Source organism: Eumetopias jubatus, unplaced genomic scaffold, assembly GCF_037043125.1.
Source record: "Eumetopias jubatus isolate StellerSeaLion01/CBP00866 unplaced genomic scaffold, mEumJub1_p1.0 scaffold_11, whole genome shotgun sequence".
In the NCBI taxonomy this organism is placed as follows: Eukaryota; Metazoa; Chordata; class Mammalia; order Carnivora; family Otariidae; genus Eumetopias; species Eumetopias jubatus.
In genome coordinates this window covers 72,385,838-72,402,449 of record NW_028274817.1, presented here as the reverse complement: position 1 = coordinate 72,402,449, position 16,612 = coordinate 72,385,838, and the positions used below count along the sequence as shown (strand labels likewise).

Here is a 16,612-nt window from a genome sequence, read left to right as displayed (position 1 = left end):
ATCACCATTCAAAAATGATCAATGAGGCAGCACTTCATAGTGATTAAGTACTTCAACTCTGAGCCAGGCTACTTGGATTTAAACCCCAGCTCTGTTACTAGCTAAGTGGCCTTGGACATTTACATAGTACTTCACATAGTACAGGTTTATTATCATCTTCACATTTTAGCTAAAAAAAATGACTATCAGAGAAGTTGTTTGATGTAACACAGATAATATAGCAGAGAATACCAGTTGTAATCCAATATACACTCATTTTTCTTTTAGAAAAAGAACTAAAGATTTATCTGGGCACAGGAGGGCCCCAGATAAAAACTATACTTCCCTAACTCATCTGCCAGATGTGACCACAGGATTAAATTCTGAAATGGTATATAAATAAAAGTGATATATGTGACTCTCAGGTCCTGGCCTTAAAGGACAGGGTTGTATCCTTCATTTTCCTTTCTTTCATCCTTCTCAACTGATATGATATAGAAGATATTTGGTCATGCAGTGAAGCAGCCCTTAGAGATGGCAGAACAAGAAGAAAGAAGGAAACTGGGTTCTTGCCCCTGTCAAGTCACGATATCAGCACTGGAACACCTCACTGGACTATCCCACAATCAAGTAATAAATGTCTCTTTTGTTGGAGCCACTGTGTTTATATGTGGAGTCTTAGAAGCCTAACCTATATTCCACCAAATATAGCTGGTAAGTGGTAGAGCTTGGGTTTGAACTGTAGATGCCATCTAGATAGTGTCATTAGCCTCCTCCCCCTGCAGAAAAGTTTTTATTGAATTAAACCTTGCTAGGATGGTACTGGCTACTAGAAAGCTTAAGAGTCAGATGAAAGGCCATCTGTAGCAAGTGTACAGGACTTGTCAATAATTATTTCTTGTCTAGCCTCATTCCTGGGTTCATTTTCTGTCTCTATCCTTATTTTTCCTTTTTCATTTGACCTAATTATGATGTATAATATAGTACCTTGTATTTTATATACCATATAAAATATACCACCTTAATTTTTTTTGAAATAGGATGAGGTTAAATAAGTATAGATATTGCTTTCTTTATGGTTTCATTATACACGCACCACTTTCATATCTATCATTTTCATTTGTATATATGGCTATCTTCATATTATACTATTAACTCTGTACAGGCATGAACAATGATTTTTTTCTTCTTCTATACCATCTAGCCTGGTGCCTGATAATAAAATAGTTATAGAACTGAACAGTATTTGCTAAATGAATGAATTTCAGTGTCAGAAATGCTATTTAAATGCCATTGTGTCATAATAGAATTCCCTTCCATTATCAACTTGAACAAGGGAGGGAGACACAACTCTAAAAGGTGGCTAGGGGAAAGTGTCACATGCTTGGAGAAGTGATGGTGAGAACAGGGAATACATACCTTGACGAAGTGCTCAATTAGGATTTCCACCACAATGTTCTGGAATTTGATGTTCATCATGGCAGCGACAGTGTCCTCCTGAGCTCTCATCAGAGTGGGCCCAAAGATCACGCCCATGTTGGAAGGGGTCATAAGATTCTCTTTGCTGTGCTCACATACACTGCCAAAAGAGAAAAAAAAAATGATTAACAAGATTTTCTCCAAGACCCCCTTGTAACCAAGACTGTGTTAGATGATATGGGGGCAAGAGAAACTAAAAAGTAGGAAAAAAGTAGAGTCCAAAATATATATGAGAAGACTACAAAGCAAACAAGTAGCAAAGAATAAAAGTATATTATTAGGGGCCTAAGTGAGACACAGCTAACTTAGTAGCACTGTAGGAGTTAAGAGAAGGGGGGTAGGTAGCCATAGTTAGAAAGTATTTAGAAAGACAGGAAAGAAGCAAGACAACATTCCAGGCAATAAGTACAGCATGTATAAAGCACATATAAAAAAGAACAAAGCACATAGATAAGTACCTACCAGTCTCACCAGTCTGACACCAGTCAGGAATGTAGCCCCTCCCCCACCCCTAGTTTGAAAGTAAAAAACTCAAAAGAGCTGGAAGGGATCCTTGAAATTAGCCCTTTATCATCACTGTCCTCATTTTACAGATGAAATCACACACACACACACACACACACACACACACACACACACACCCCAAAACAAAAACAAAACAAAAAAACAGAGGTCCAGGGCGCCTGGGTGGCTCAGTTGGTTAAGTGACTGCCTTCGGCTCAGGTCATGATCCTGGAGTTCCAGGATCGAGTCCCGCATTGGGCTCCCTGCTCAGCAGGGAGTCTGCTTCTCCCTCTGACCCTCCCCCCTGTCATGTGCTCTCTCTCATTCTCTCTCTCAAATAAATAAATAAAATCTTTAAAAAAATAAAAACAAAAAAACAAAAAAACAGAGGTCCAAAGAAGGAAAGGGATTTCCTTGAAATCACAGTCAGTCTCATCAGAGTAGAGCCTGTAATTACCAATATTCTGATCCCTAATCACTCATCTTGCTAAAATTCTCTTTAGGGGCTTTGTAGCACTTATAGGATAAGGCCAGCTCTCTTCAAAGTTGCAACTTATAGCCTGTTTCTAATCCCAATGTAAAGGTTGGACTCTGAAGCTGACGTGGGCTTGAATCCTAACAGTACCACTCAATTGTGCAACAGTGTTAGTGACATAACCTCTCTGGGCTTCAGTTTTCCCATATGCAAAAATAGTACCCACCTCACAGGGCTGTTTACATAGAGCTAAATTGCTTTCACGTGGTATCGTGAAAATATTGCATTAGAAATATCTGCTATTATTATTACCTCTCCAGGAGTCTCCATCTAAGTACTGCTGACCTCTGATACTCTTGATACACTATACTGCTTAGATTAGGTTTTCTGGCTATACCATGTTGTTTCATGCCACTCCTGCTTAGAATGTCTCCTTCCTTCTGGATATAAAGAATGTCTATTTATCCTCTGAGATTCACTTTAGGTGACATCTCCTTCAGGGCTATCACAGCCCATTGTCCTCTTCTTGATTGACACCATTGGCAAGCAAATATGTTACAATTTTCTGTTTCTTATCTGCCTCCCTTACTAGATGGTAAACAACTTTCAAGTGTGTGTGACTCATACAAAGCAGCTACCAATTAATTATTTTGAATGGAACTAAGTGCCTCTACTGCTCTTTCAAATAGTACTGGAGGCAGCAAATAAAATATGAGCAGCTCTTTGGTTAGTTTGGCTGTGAGGGTGGGGAGGTGAGGCAGTGAGACCACCCACCTCAAACACTAATTTTCAAAACCCTCCCAGGTAAAGGCCCCTGAGAGACTGACCCTATCAACAGGCAGGCTCTTTACTAAGTGGGTAACTGACAGAGACAGAATCCTTGGACAAATCCTGATGAAGTCTGTTAAGCTCATTACAAAGGTTGGGTGCCATTCACATGATAATGAACAGCAACCATTCACAGGCATTTATTATTGCTGGGCTGGTGATGGGTCCCTTTTAACAGTTTAAATATTTTGACAATTAACCCTTATTATTTAATGACAATTTTTTTGAGATGTTAAAATGGAAAAGCAACTCCATACCACCACCAAGTGGCTAAACCACTAGTAGCAAGGCAAGGACACTCGTGAGACTGCAGCCTCCAACACCTGTGAATGCTTATCTCCTTCTGTGAACTTTGAAAGGAATGGACTTCTGGTGAAGGTGCCAGAGCTCACTTAACACTCCCAACTCCAAAAAAGGCAGAGTGTTTTATCTCTGAAGCCTAGGTTTACAGAAGGTAAAGCACTTAATCAAGGTCACACAGTTTGTGAATACATGACAAGGATTCAAACCCATATTTGTTGGGCCACAAGTCTTACAGTCATCCTATTGCATCCCACTGCTTGCTTATCTAATTCCTGTTAAGAAATCAAAACCCTTGTGGGGCTCTCTTTAAGCTAAAGCCACCTTCTATTTTTCTAAGGGAGGTTCCTGGTATCCCGTTTAGGACATTCTTTTTCTTCTTGGCCTTCTTATGAGATTTGGAAGGTAACCTATTTTAGAGGGAGATTTCTTTGCATTTGACATCTCTCTTTTTATTATACATTATCATTAAGAGGTATGTCACACCCCAAATTGTGGGTTAATAAGGGAAATAAAACCAAAAATAAGAGCATTGTGAGTAGTGAATTAGGTAGGAGTTTGTGATATGACTTGACAGCAAACAAATCTCAAATTCCCTAGTCCACATGGACTCGCCGACAATGGGTACAACTTCTGGAACATCAAAATTTAAAACAAAAAATGGCTATCAGAGGGAGGTTGTAAAAAGCCTACAGTTTAGAAAAATAATTTTGATTAGATGGTTTAGATCCGAGGTCATAAACTAAAATGTCTATAAAATAGAACTACCTTATGATCCAGGAATCCCACTTCTGGGTATATATCCTGATGAGAGAAAAACTCTCTCAAGGCCTGATACACAAGGGAAGCCATTTTAGGTTTCTTTTTTAGTTAGCATTACTGTACATAAATGTTGTTTAAATCAAAAGCCTGATTTATGGCTCAACATGCATACATTGTACACCTGCTTTGTGAATGAGTAGCCTAAAGGAAAACCATCATGTCCTTGAGATATCAGTCAATATTCCTACCCCTATGATGAGAAGAAAGGCAAAAGAAATGTAGATACAATTAAATTTCCTTACAACTTGCAGCCCATTGAGAAATACCTGAGACATGCAGAGTGTGACATTCCTCAAGGAGCTCATGGCTGCCTTAATGTTGACGTTTTGCTAGAGACTAAAAGCAACCTTAGCTTGACAATAGCCAGACCTCCAGGATCCTGTAAGTTTTCTTTAACATATGGAAATCCCTTTAGTGACTTCCCTTATCTCTGCCCCCCAATTTGAAAGTATATAGTCAATTTCTCCACACAGTCACAGTGCAGCAATTTTGTCCATGAGTCCTGTTCCATGCTTTAATAAAAACACCTTTTTGCACTGAAAACATGTCAAGAATTCTTTCTTGACCTTTTTTGCTCAGAGATCCCACATCACCTGCATTCCTGAATGATGAAACTCGTGATTCCTGCCTATGTGCTAATCTATAATATTTTGAGCCTTTACAAGACGTAAAAAAGTATTATAATCCTGTAAAAAAGGTTCATTTTTCTGGAGCACTTTCTTCCTTGTAAAGACCATGTTTCCTGGGCAGCTGTCCTAACTTGGGCTCAAATAAAACTCTCTTTCTACTTTTATTAGGGATTCTGAAAGGTTTGTTCATTTTGCATAGACAATCCAAAGGAAATGAAATCACTATCTGAAAAAGTTATGTGTACTCCCATTGCAGCATTATATGGGAGCAAACTAAGTGTTCAACAATGGGTAGCTAGATAAATATATATATACAATGGAATGTTAAACAGCCTTAAAAAAAGAAGGAAATTCTGCCATTTGCTAGGTTCATGGATGAACCTAGAAAGACAAATACTAAACAATCTTGCTTATATGTGGAATCCAAAATAGACATAGAAGCAGAAAGTAGAATGGTGGTTGCCAGGAGGTGGAGGGAGGGGAAAATGGGAAGATGTTGGTAAAGAAGTACAAAGTTTCAGTTATATAAGATGATTAAGTTCTGGAGATCTAATGTATAGCAGTGAGAATAGAATTAACAATACTGTATTATACATTTGAAATTTGGTAAGAGGGTAAACCTTATGTGTAATCACCACAAAAAGAAGAAAATGAAATTATGTGAGGTGGTAGATAAATTAATTAGCTTTATCGTGGCAATTATTTCACACTGTATACATAAACCAAACATCAAGTTGTATATCTTAAACATATATATAATTTTTATTTGTCAATTATACCTCAGTAAATACAGAAAACATAAAAATAAAAACTGAAGCAGTTCATTAAAGCTGGTTCAGTCACTTATGTGACTTTTGGCTTATTTTTTTCTATCCCATGTATGTATTCTCTCATCTGTAAAATGAAAGTTTATTAGGTGATCTAAAGGCACTTCCATTTCTGTCATCTAATGAATCTAAAAAAATCCTTCTCTTGAAAAGGGGAGTATGTCAGAGGGGGAGACGAACCATGAGAGATGATGGACTCTGAAAAACAAACTGAGGGTTCTAGAGGGGAGGGGGGTAGGGGGATGGGTTAGCCTGGTGATGGGTATTGAGGAGGGCACGTTCTGCATGGAGCACTGGGTGTTATGAACAAACAATGAATCATGGAACACTGCACCAAAAACTAATGATGTAATATATGGTGATTAACATAACAATAAAAAAAATTAAAAAAAAAATCCTTCTCTTGAAAGGAAATTAAATAATACATGGAAGCAAATGACAGTGAAAACACGACAGTCCAAAACCTTTGGGATGCAGCAAACGGGGTCCTAAGAGAGAAGTATATAGCAATACAGGTCTACCTCATGAAGCAATAAAAATATCAAATACACAACCTAACCTTACACCTAAACAATCTAGAAAAAGAATAGCAAATGTAGCCTAAAGCCAGTAGAAGGGAAATAATAAAGAATAGAGCCTAAATAAATGATACAGAAACAAGAAGAACAGTATAACAGATTAAATAAGGAGCCAGTTCTTTGGGGAAATTAATAAAATTGACAAACCCCTAGGGTGAGTGAGTTAAGATGCTGGAGAAGTAGGGTACCCTGAGTATGCCTGGTCCCTGGAATTCAGCTAGAGACTTATCAAAGCATTATGAACACCTGTGAAATCAATCGGAGATCTAAAAAAATAAATACTGCAATTCTACAAATAAAAAAGCAACAGGGGCGCCTGGGTGGTTCAGTCAGTTAAACGGCTGCCTTCGGCTCAGGTCATGATCCCAGGGTCCTGGGATCGAGCCCCGCATCGGGCTCCCTGCTCAGCGGAGAGCCTGCTTCTCCCTCTCCTGCTCCCCCTGCGCTCTCTCTCTCTCTCTCTCTCTCTGTCAAATAAATAAATAAAATACTTTTTTTAAAAAAAGGAAAGAAACCACTTTTTGGAAGGTAGGAGGTGCAGAGACTTAAATCCAGGGCAGTAATTCAGAGGATATGGTGGAGGGGAGGGAGCTTGTTTAGGAGACCATGGCAAAGTATTATAAGCACCTGAGCACAAAATCGGAACTTACAGAAGTCTGCTACAGTGGGGGACGTCCCCGGCATAAAGGTGCTCAGGCAGGGAAGCGAGGCAGAATCCCAAGTGGGACAGCATGGTCTCAGGATCCCCGGGATCACAAAAAGAATGGGGGTGCCTGAGTGTGGCAGAGTTCCCAGGCACGAGAGTGGGGAAGCCAGCTGAAAAGAGTGAGTCTACGTGCCGGCTTTCTGCTCTGTGTTGCCATAAACTGCAAACTGCTGAACTGTCCTTGGACCACTCTCCAGGCAGGGGCCCAGCCAAAGGCAGAAGCACAACGAGACCACCCTCAACGACCCCCACCCCGGGAGGAACAGCTGAGACCACGCTGAAGGAGTCAATAAAGACTGGAGACTCAAAACTGGGTTGCATGTCTGTGATAAAATGCTCAATCATAGGCTGGGTGAACACAAAGTATGCACGGAAACCAGGGAGATAAAAGTGATTGTTCATGAGGGCTCACTGAGGATGGGGGGATTTGAACTTCCAGCCCCAGGACTAGAGATCAGTGCTGAAAGCCTACAGGGAGCAAAACAGCACCACATGCTGTTTTGCATGTGCAATGAAATCTGGAGCCACTTACAATGAGCCTGGGCTGCTGGCAGGAGGGGTGCAATTGCACCAAAGCAAGGACTTCTGAGAATCAGTGCAAGGGGCCCCTCCCCCAGAAGACCAGCAGGAACAAATGGTTACCACAAAGTTTACCAATCAGAGAGAACTGTCAAATTTCAGCTCTTGGAGAAAACAGTATATAGCATTTTTCCTTAGTCTTTCAGGTTTATCTATTTTCAGCAATTTTCTTATTTTTTCAATCTTTCTCTTATTTTTTCAATTTTTATTTTAATATATAATTTATATATATATTAAATTTGGTTTCCATTCTTTCCATTTTATTTTATTTTTGTGTATGTATATATGTGTGTGTGTGTGTGTATATTTCTTTCCTTCCTATTTTGGGATCTAGTTTCTTTTAACAAACAGACCAAAATACACCCATGATCTAGTTCATTGTTTTGTTCTGTTTTATTTCTTGTTTGATTTTTTCTTCTTTTGTTTTGTTTCTTTCTTTTTGTTTCTTTCTTTCTATCTAAAATCAGATATATTATTTTTGTCTTTGCTCTCTCTTTCTTCTTTACTTTTCTGGACATAATGATGAGAGAGAGAAATGCACACCAAAAGAAAGAACAGGAGGAAGTAGACACTGCCAGGGATTGAATCAATACGGATATAAATAAGATGTTGGAACTAGAACTCAAAACAGTGATTATAAAGATACTAGCTGGGCTTGAAAAAAGGATAAGACACTAGAGAATCCCTTACTGTAGAAGTAAAAGAACTAAGGGCAAAATTTAAAAATGGAAGCTCTCACAGCTAGGATAAATGAGGGAGAAGAGAGAGTCAGTGATATAGAAGACAAAATGATGGAAAATAAGATAGCTGAGAAAAAGAGAAAAACAACTCCTGGATCACACTTCAAGAAACCAGTGATACCATAAAGTGAAATAATATCTGAATAATAGGGGTCCCAGGAGATAAAGAGGAGGGCAGAAGATTTATTTGAAAAAATTATAGCTGAGAACTTCCCTAATTTGGGGAAGGAAACAGGCATTCAAGTCTAGGAGGCACAGAGAACCCCCAACAAAAACAATAAAAATAGATCAGCACCTCAACATCTAATAGTGAAACTTGCAAATTCCAGAGACAAAGAGAAAATCCTGAAAGCAGGTTGGGGAGAAGAGGTCGTTAACCTACAAGGGTAGAAACATAAGGCTGGCAGCAGACCTGTCCACAGAGACCTGGCAGGCCAGAAAGGACAGGCATGATATATTCAATGTGCTAAATGGGAAACATATGCAGCCAAGAATATTTTATTCAGCAAGGCTGTCATTCAGAATAGGAGAGAGAAAGAGTTTTCAGGACAAATGAAAACTAAAGGAGTTCATGAACACCAGCCCTGCAAGAAATATTACAGGGATCCTTTGAGCAAAGAGAGAGAGCCCAAAAGTAACAAATTTTAGACAAAGACACCTACAGATTGAAAAGAAAGGGGTGAGGAACTATTTATCATGCTAAAGGACATCAAAGAAAGCTGGAGTACCAATCCTCATATCAGACAAAATAGATTTTAAACCAAAGACTGTAATAAGAGATGAAGAGGGACACTATAACATAATAAAAATGTCTATCCAACAAGAAGGCCTAACAACTGTAAATATTTATGCCCCTAACATGGGAGCAGCCAATTATATAAACCAATTAATAACAAAATTAAAGAAACACATTGATAACAATACAATAATAGTAGGGGATTTTAAGACCCCACTCATAATGGGGTCTTAGATGGACAGATCATCTAAGCAGATGATCAACAGGAAACAAGGGCTCTGAATGACATACTGGACCAAATGGACTTCACAGATATATTCAGAGCATTTCACCCTAAAGCAACAGAATGCACAATCCTCTCAAGTGTACATGGAACACTCTCCAGGATAGATCACATACTGGGTCACAAATCAGGTCTCAACTAGTAGAAAAAGATCAAGATTATACCATGCATATTGTAAGACCATAATGCTTTGAAATCTGAACACAATCACAAGAAAAAATTTGGAAGGAACACAAATACATGGAAGTTAAAGAGCATCCTATTGAAGATTAATGGGTCAACCAGGAAATTATAGAAGAATTAAAAAAAATACATGTAAATAAATGAAAATGAAAACACATCAGTTCAGAACCTTTGGGATGTAGTGAAGGCAGTCCTCACAGGAAAGTATATAGGCAATAAAGGCCTTTCTCAAGAAACAAGAAAAGTCTCAAATATACAACCTAACCTTACACCTAAAGGAGCTGGAAAAACAACGGCAAATAAAGCCTAAATCCAGCAGGAGAAAAGAAATAATAACGATTAGAGCAAAAATCAATGCTATAGAATAAAACAAAACAAAACAAAAAAAACAGTAGAACAGATCACTAAAACTAGGAGCTGATTCTTTGAAAGAATAATAGTGATAAACCCCTAGCCAGACTTATCAAAAAGAAAGAGAAAGAAACCAAATAAATAAAATCATGAATGAAAGAGGAGAGATCACAACCAACACCAAAGAAATACAAACAATTATAAGAACATATTATGAGTAACTATATGCCAACAAATTAGGCAATCTGGAAGAAATGGATGCATTCCTAGGGACATATAAACTACCAAAACTGAACCAGGAAGAAATAGAAAACCTGAACACACCCATAACCAAAAAAGAAACTGAAGCAGTAATCAAAAATCTCCCAACAAACAAGAGTCCAGGGCTGGACAGCCTACCATGGGAATTCTACCAAATATTTAAAGAAGAATCAGTATCTATTCTTCTGAAGCTATCTCAAAAAGTAGAAATGGAAGGAAAACTCCAAACACATTCTATAAGGCCAGCATTAGCTTGATCCCAAAACCAGACACAGACCCCACAGAAAAGGAGAATTACAGACCAATATCCCTGATGAACATGGATGCAAAAGTTCTCACCAAGTTACTAGCTAGCTAATAGGATCCAATACTACAATAAAACGATCATTCACCATGAGCAATTGGGATTTATACCTAGGCTGCAAGGTGGTTCAACATCTGCAAATCAATCAATGTGATACACCACATTAATAAAAAAAAAGAGAGAGACAAGAACCATATGATCCTCTCAAAAGATGCTGAAAAAGTATTCGACAAAATACAGCACCCTTTCTTGACGAAAACCCTCTGCCATGTAGGGATAGAGGGAACATACCTCAATATCATAAGTCATATACAAAAAACCCACAGCAAATATCATCCTCAATGGAGAAAAACTGAGAGCTTTTCCCCTAAGGTCAGGAACATGACAGGGATGCCCACTCTCATCACTGTTGTTCAACATACTACTGGAAGTCCTAGCCTTAGCAATCAGACAACAAAAAGAAACAAAAGGCATCCTAATCAGCAAAAAAGAAGTCAAACATTCACTCTCAAACATATACTCACACAAGGTACTCTACATAGAAATTCCAAAAGACTCCACCCCAAAATTCCTAGAAATGATATAGGAATTCAGCAAGTCACTGGATATAAAATCAATGCACAGAACTCAGTTGCATTTATATATACTAACAACGAGGCAGAAGAAAGAGAAATCAAGGAATTGATCCCATTTACAATTGCACCAGAAACCATAAGATACCTAGGAATAAACCTAAGCAAAGAGATAAAGGATTTGTACTATGAAAACTACAGAACACTTATGAAAGAAATTCAGGAAGACACAAAGAAATGGAAAAATATTCCATGCTCATGGATTGGAAGAATATAGTTAAAATGTCTATACTACCCAAAGCAATGTACACATTCAATACTATCCCTATCAAAATACCATCAACATTTTTCACAGAGGAGGAACAAACAATCCTAAAATTTGTATCGAACCAGAAAAGACCCAGAACAGCCAAAGGAATGTGGAAAAAGAAAACCAAAGCTGGCGGCACCACAATGCAGGGTGTCAAGCTCTATTACAAAGCTGTCTTCATCAAGACAGTATGGTACTGGCACAAAACCAGACACAGAGATCAGTGGAACAGAATAGAGAACTGAGAAATGGACCCTCAACTCTATGGTCAACTAATCTTTGACAAATCAGGAAAGAATATCCAAAGGAAAAAAGACAGCCTCTTTAACAAATGGTGTTGGGAAAATTGGACAGCTATATACAGAAGAATGAAACTGGATCACTTTCTTAGACCATACATGAAAACAAACTCAAAATGGATGAAAGACCTAAATGTGAGACAGGAATCCAACAAAATCCTGAAGAGAACACTGGCAGCAACCTCTTTGATCTTGGCCACATCAAATTCTTGCTAGACACGTATTCAAAAGCAAGGGAAATAAAAGCAAAAATGAACTATCGAGACTTCATCAAGATAAAAAGCTTTTGCACAGCAAAGGAAATAGTTGACAAAATTAAGAGGCAACTTATGGAAAGGGAGAAGATATTTGCAAATGTCTTATCAGAAAATTGGCTAGTATCCAAAATGTATAAAGAACTTTTCAAACTCAACATCCAAAAAACAAAAAATCCAGTCAAGAAATGGGCAGGACAAAAACAGGTATTTCTCCAAAGAAGACATACAAATAGCCAAGAGACACATGAAAAAATGCTCAACATCACTCAGCATCAGGGAAATACAAATCAATACAGTGAGATACCAAATCACACCAGTCAAAATGCCTAAAATAACAACCCAGGAAACAAGAGATGTTGGCAAAGATGCAGAGAAAGGGGAAGCCCCTTACACTGTTGATGGGAATATAAACTGGTACAGCCACTCTGGAAAACAGTATAGAGGTTCCTCAAAAATTAAAAATAGAGCTACCCTATAACCCAGCAATTGTACTACTAGGTATGTATCCAAAGGATACAAACATAGTTATTCAAACGGGCACATGCATCCCAATGTTTATAGCACCAATGTCCACAATAGTCAAAATATGGAAAGAGTCCTAATGTCCATCGACAGATGAATGGTTAAAGAAGTGGGGTATATATATATATATATATATATATATATATATATATATATATATATATATATATAATGGAATATTACTTAGCCATCAAAAAGAATGAAATTTTGCCATTTGCAGCAATATGGATGGAACTAGAGGATATTATGCTAAGTGAAATAAGTCAGTCAGAGAAAGACAAATATCAGATGATTTCACTCATATGTGGAATTTAAGAAACAAAACAGATGAATTAAGGGAAGGGAAGGAAAAATAAAATAGGATGAAATAGAGAGGGAGACAAATCATAAGAGACTCTTAAGTATAGGAAACAAATTAAGGGTTGCTGGAGGGGAGGTGGATGAGGGGGATGGGGTAACTGGATGATCAGCATTAAGGAGGGCAGTTGATGTAATGAGGTGTCTGTGTTATATGACACTGATGAATCACTCAATTCTACCCCTGAAACTAATAATAATACACTATATGTTAATTAAATTGAATTTAAATAAAATATTTTTTTTAAATTGACAAACCCCTGGATATAACTATGGGAAAAAAACTGAGGGTTAAAAAAAAGAAACTGAAGAGTGCTGGAGGGGAGGTGGGTGGGGGGATGGGGTAACTGGGTGACAGGCACTAAGGAGGGCACCTGATGTGATGAGCACTGGGTGTTATATGCAACTGATTAATTACTGAAACCTACATTTGAAACTAATGATACACCATATGTTGGCTAATTGAATTTAAATAAAAATTTTAAAGTAAAAGTAAAATAAAAAAAGGAACCCAAATAAATAAAATCATGAATGACAGAGGAGAGATCACAACCAACACGAAAGAAATACACTATAAGAGAATATGAAAAAGTATATGCCAATAAATTGGGCTATCTGGAAGAAATGGATAAATTCCTAGAAACATATAAACTACCGAAACGGAAATAGGAAGTAATAGAAAACTTTAACAGACTGATACCCCACAATGAAATGGAATCAGTAATCAAAAATCTCCCAAGAAATAAAAGTCCAGGGCCAGACAGCTCCCAGGAGAATTCTACCAAACATTTAAACAGTAAATACCTATTCTTCTCACACTGTTCCAAAAAAAAAAAAAAAAGGAAGGAAAACTTCCAAACCCACTCTACGAGGTCAGCACTACCTTGATTCCAAAACCAGACAAAGACGCCATAAAAAGAATTGCAGACCAATAACCTTGATAAACATTGATGCAAAAACTCTTAGAAGATAGTAGTTAATTGACTCCAACAGTACCTTAAAAGGATTATTCACCAGGACCAAATGGGATTTATTTCTGGGCTGCAGGGGGGTTCAATATTTGCAAATCAGTAAATGTGACAGAACACATTAATAAAAGAAAAAGAACCATATGAGTTTCTCAATAGAAGCAGAAAAATCATTTGACAAGTTAGAACTCCATTCTTGATAAAACCCTCAACAAAGTAGGGATAGAGGGAACATATCTCAACATCATAAGGTCACATATGAAAGACCCACACAAATATCACCCTCAATGGGGAAAAACTGACAGCTTTTCCTCTATGGTCAGGAAGAAGACAGGGATATCCAATCTCACCACTGTTATTTAACATAGTCCTGGAAGCCCTAGCATTAGCAATCAGACAAAAAAAGAAATAAAAGGCATCTAAATCAGCAATGAAGAAGTGAAGAAACTTTCAATATTCACTGATGACATGATACTCTGTATAAAACCTGAAAGACTCCACCAAAAAATTGCTAGAACTGAAACACAAATTCAGTAAAGTCACAGGATACAAAATTAATGTACAGAAATCTCTAGAATTTTAAACACCAATAATGAAGCTGCAGAAAGAGAAATCAAAGAATTGATCCCATTTAAAATTATACCAAAAACCATAAGATACCTAGGAATAAACCTAACCAAAGTGGTAAAAGATCCATACTATGAAAAGAACAGAATATTTATGAAACAAACTGAAGATGACACAAAGGAATGGAAAAACATCCCATGCTCATGGATTGGAAGAACAAAATACTGTTAAAATGTCTATGCTACCCAAAGCAATCTACACATTTAATGCAATCCCTATTAATACAACCAGCATTTTTCACAGAGCTAGAAGAGATAATCCTAAAATTTGTATGCAACCACAAAAGACCCCAAATAGCAAAGCAAGCTTGAAAAAGAAAAGCAAAGCTGGAGGCATCACAATTCTGGACTTCAAGTTATATTACAAAGCTGAAGTGATCAAGACGGTATGGTTTTAGCACAAAAACAGACACATAAATCAGTGGAACACAACAGAGAATCGGTAAATGGACCCTAACTATACTGTCAACCAATCTTCAACAAAGCAGGAAAGAGTATCTTAGAGAAGGAAGACAGTCTCTTCAACAAATGGTGTTGGGAACAGTGGATAGCAACATGCAAAAGAATGAAACTGGACCACTTTTTTTTTTTCCACTTTAAACTCTTTATTAAGGAAACATAATTATCAGTAAACATTGTTCTTTTCTTTTTTTTGGATTTAGCTTTATTTATTTTTTTATTATGTTATGTTAATCACCATACATTACATCATTAGTTTTTGATGTAGTGTTCCATGATTCATTGTTTGCATATAACACCCAGTGCTCCATGCAGTACGTGCCCTCCTTAATACCCATCACCAGGCTAACCCATCCTCCCACCCCCCTCCCCTCTAGAACCCTCAGTTTGTTGGAAACAAACCGGGCCACTTTCTTATACCATAGACAAATCAAATTCAAAATGGATGAAAGATCTAAATGTGAGACAGGAAACCATCAAAATCCTAGAGGAGAACACAGGCAGTAACCTCTTTTATATCAGCTGTAGCAACTTGTTACTAGATATGTCTCTGGAGGCAAGGGAAACAAAATGAACTACTGGACTTCATCAAGATAAAAAGCTTCTGCACAGTGAAGGAAACAATCAACAAAACTAAAAGGCAACCTTCAGAATGGGAAAAAATATTAGCAAATGACATATCTGATAAAGGGTTATATCCAAAATCTATAAAGATCTTATAAAACTGAACACCCAAAAAACAAATAATTGTTTAAAAAAATGGGCAGAAGACATGAATGGACATTTTTTCAAAGAAGATAACCAGATGGCCAACAGACACATGAAAAGATGCTCAACATCACTCAGCATGAGGGCAATACAAATCTAAACTAGAATGAGATATCACCTCACACCTGTCAGAATGGCTAAAATTAACAGCACAGGAAATAACGCTGTTGGTGAGGATGCAGAGAAGGGGGAACCCTCTTACACTGTTGGTGGGAATGCAACCTGGTCCAACCAGTCTGGAATACAGTATGGACATTTCTCAAAACATTAAAAATAGAACTGCCCTACAACCCAGCAATTGTATTAGTAGGTATTTACTCAAAGGATACAAAAAATATTGATCCGAAGGAATACATGCACCCCAATGTTTATAACAGCATTATGAACAATGGCCAAATTATGGAAAGAGCCCAAATGTCCATCGACTGATGAATGGATAAAGAAGATGTGGTTTATAAATACAATGGAATATTACTCAGCCATCAAAAAGAATGAAATATTGCCATTTGTAATGTGGATAGAGCTAGACTGTGTTATGCTAAGGGAAATAAATCAGAGAAAGACAAATACCATATGATTTCATTCAAATGTGGAATTTAAGAAACAAAACAAATGAACATAGGGAAAAAAAGAGAAGCAAATCAGGAAATAGACTCTTAACTACGGAGAACAAACTGAGGGTTACTGTAGGGGAGGTGGGTGGGGGATGGATATTAAGGAGGGCACTTGTGATGAGCACTGGTCATTGTATGGAAGTGATGAATCACTACATTCTAGCACTGAAACTAAGATTACACTATTTGTTAACTGTCTGGAAGTTAAATAAAAACTTAAAAAGGAAAAAAAAAGAAGCATGCTGTTCTACAAAATCACAAAATATTTTCATACCCAAGAAAATTTACAGTGTCAC

The 16,612-nt window shown here is 37.5% G+C and overlaps 1 protein-coding gene across 2 annotated transcripts in view; it reads right to left on the bottom strand.

Annotated features, from left to right (window-relative positions):
- Positions 1-16,612, bottom strand: part of OPHN1 (oligophrenin 1) — a 486,250-nt gene that overhangs the window by 90,778 nt on the left and 378,860 nt on the right. For both annotated transcript variants that reach the window (XM_028126580.2, XM_088028996.1), the window contains exon 18: positions 1,399-1,558. In XM_028126580.2, coding sequence (XP_027982381.2) covers positions 1,399-1,558 — 160 coding nt within the window. The remainder of the gene's footprint in view (positions 1-1,398; positions 1,559-16,612) is intronic.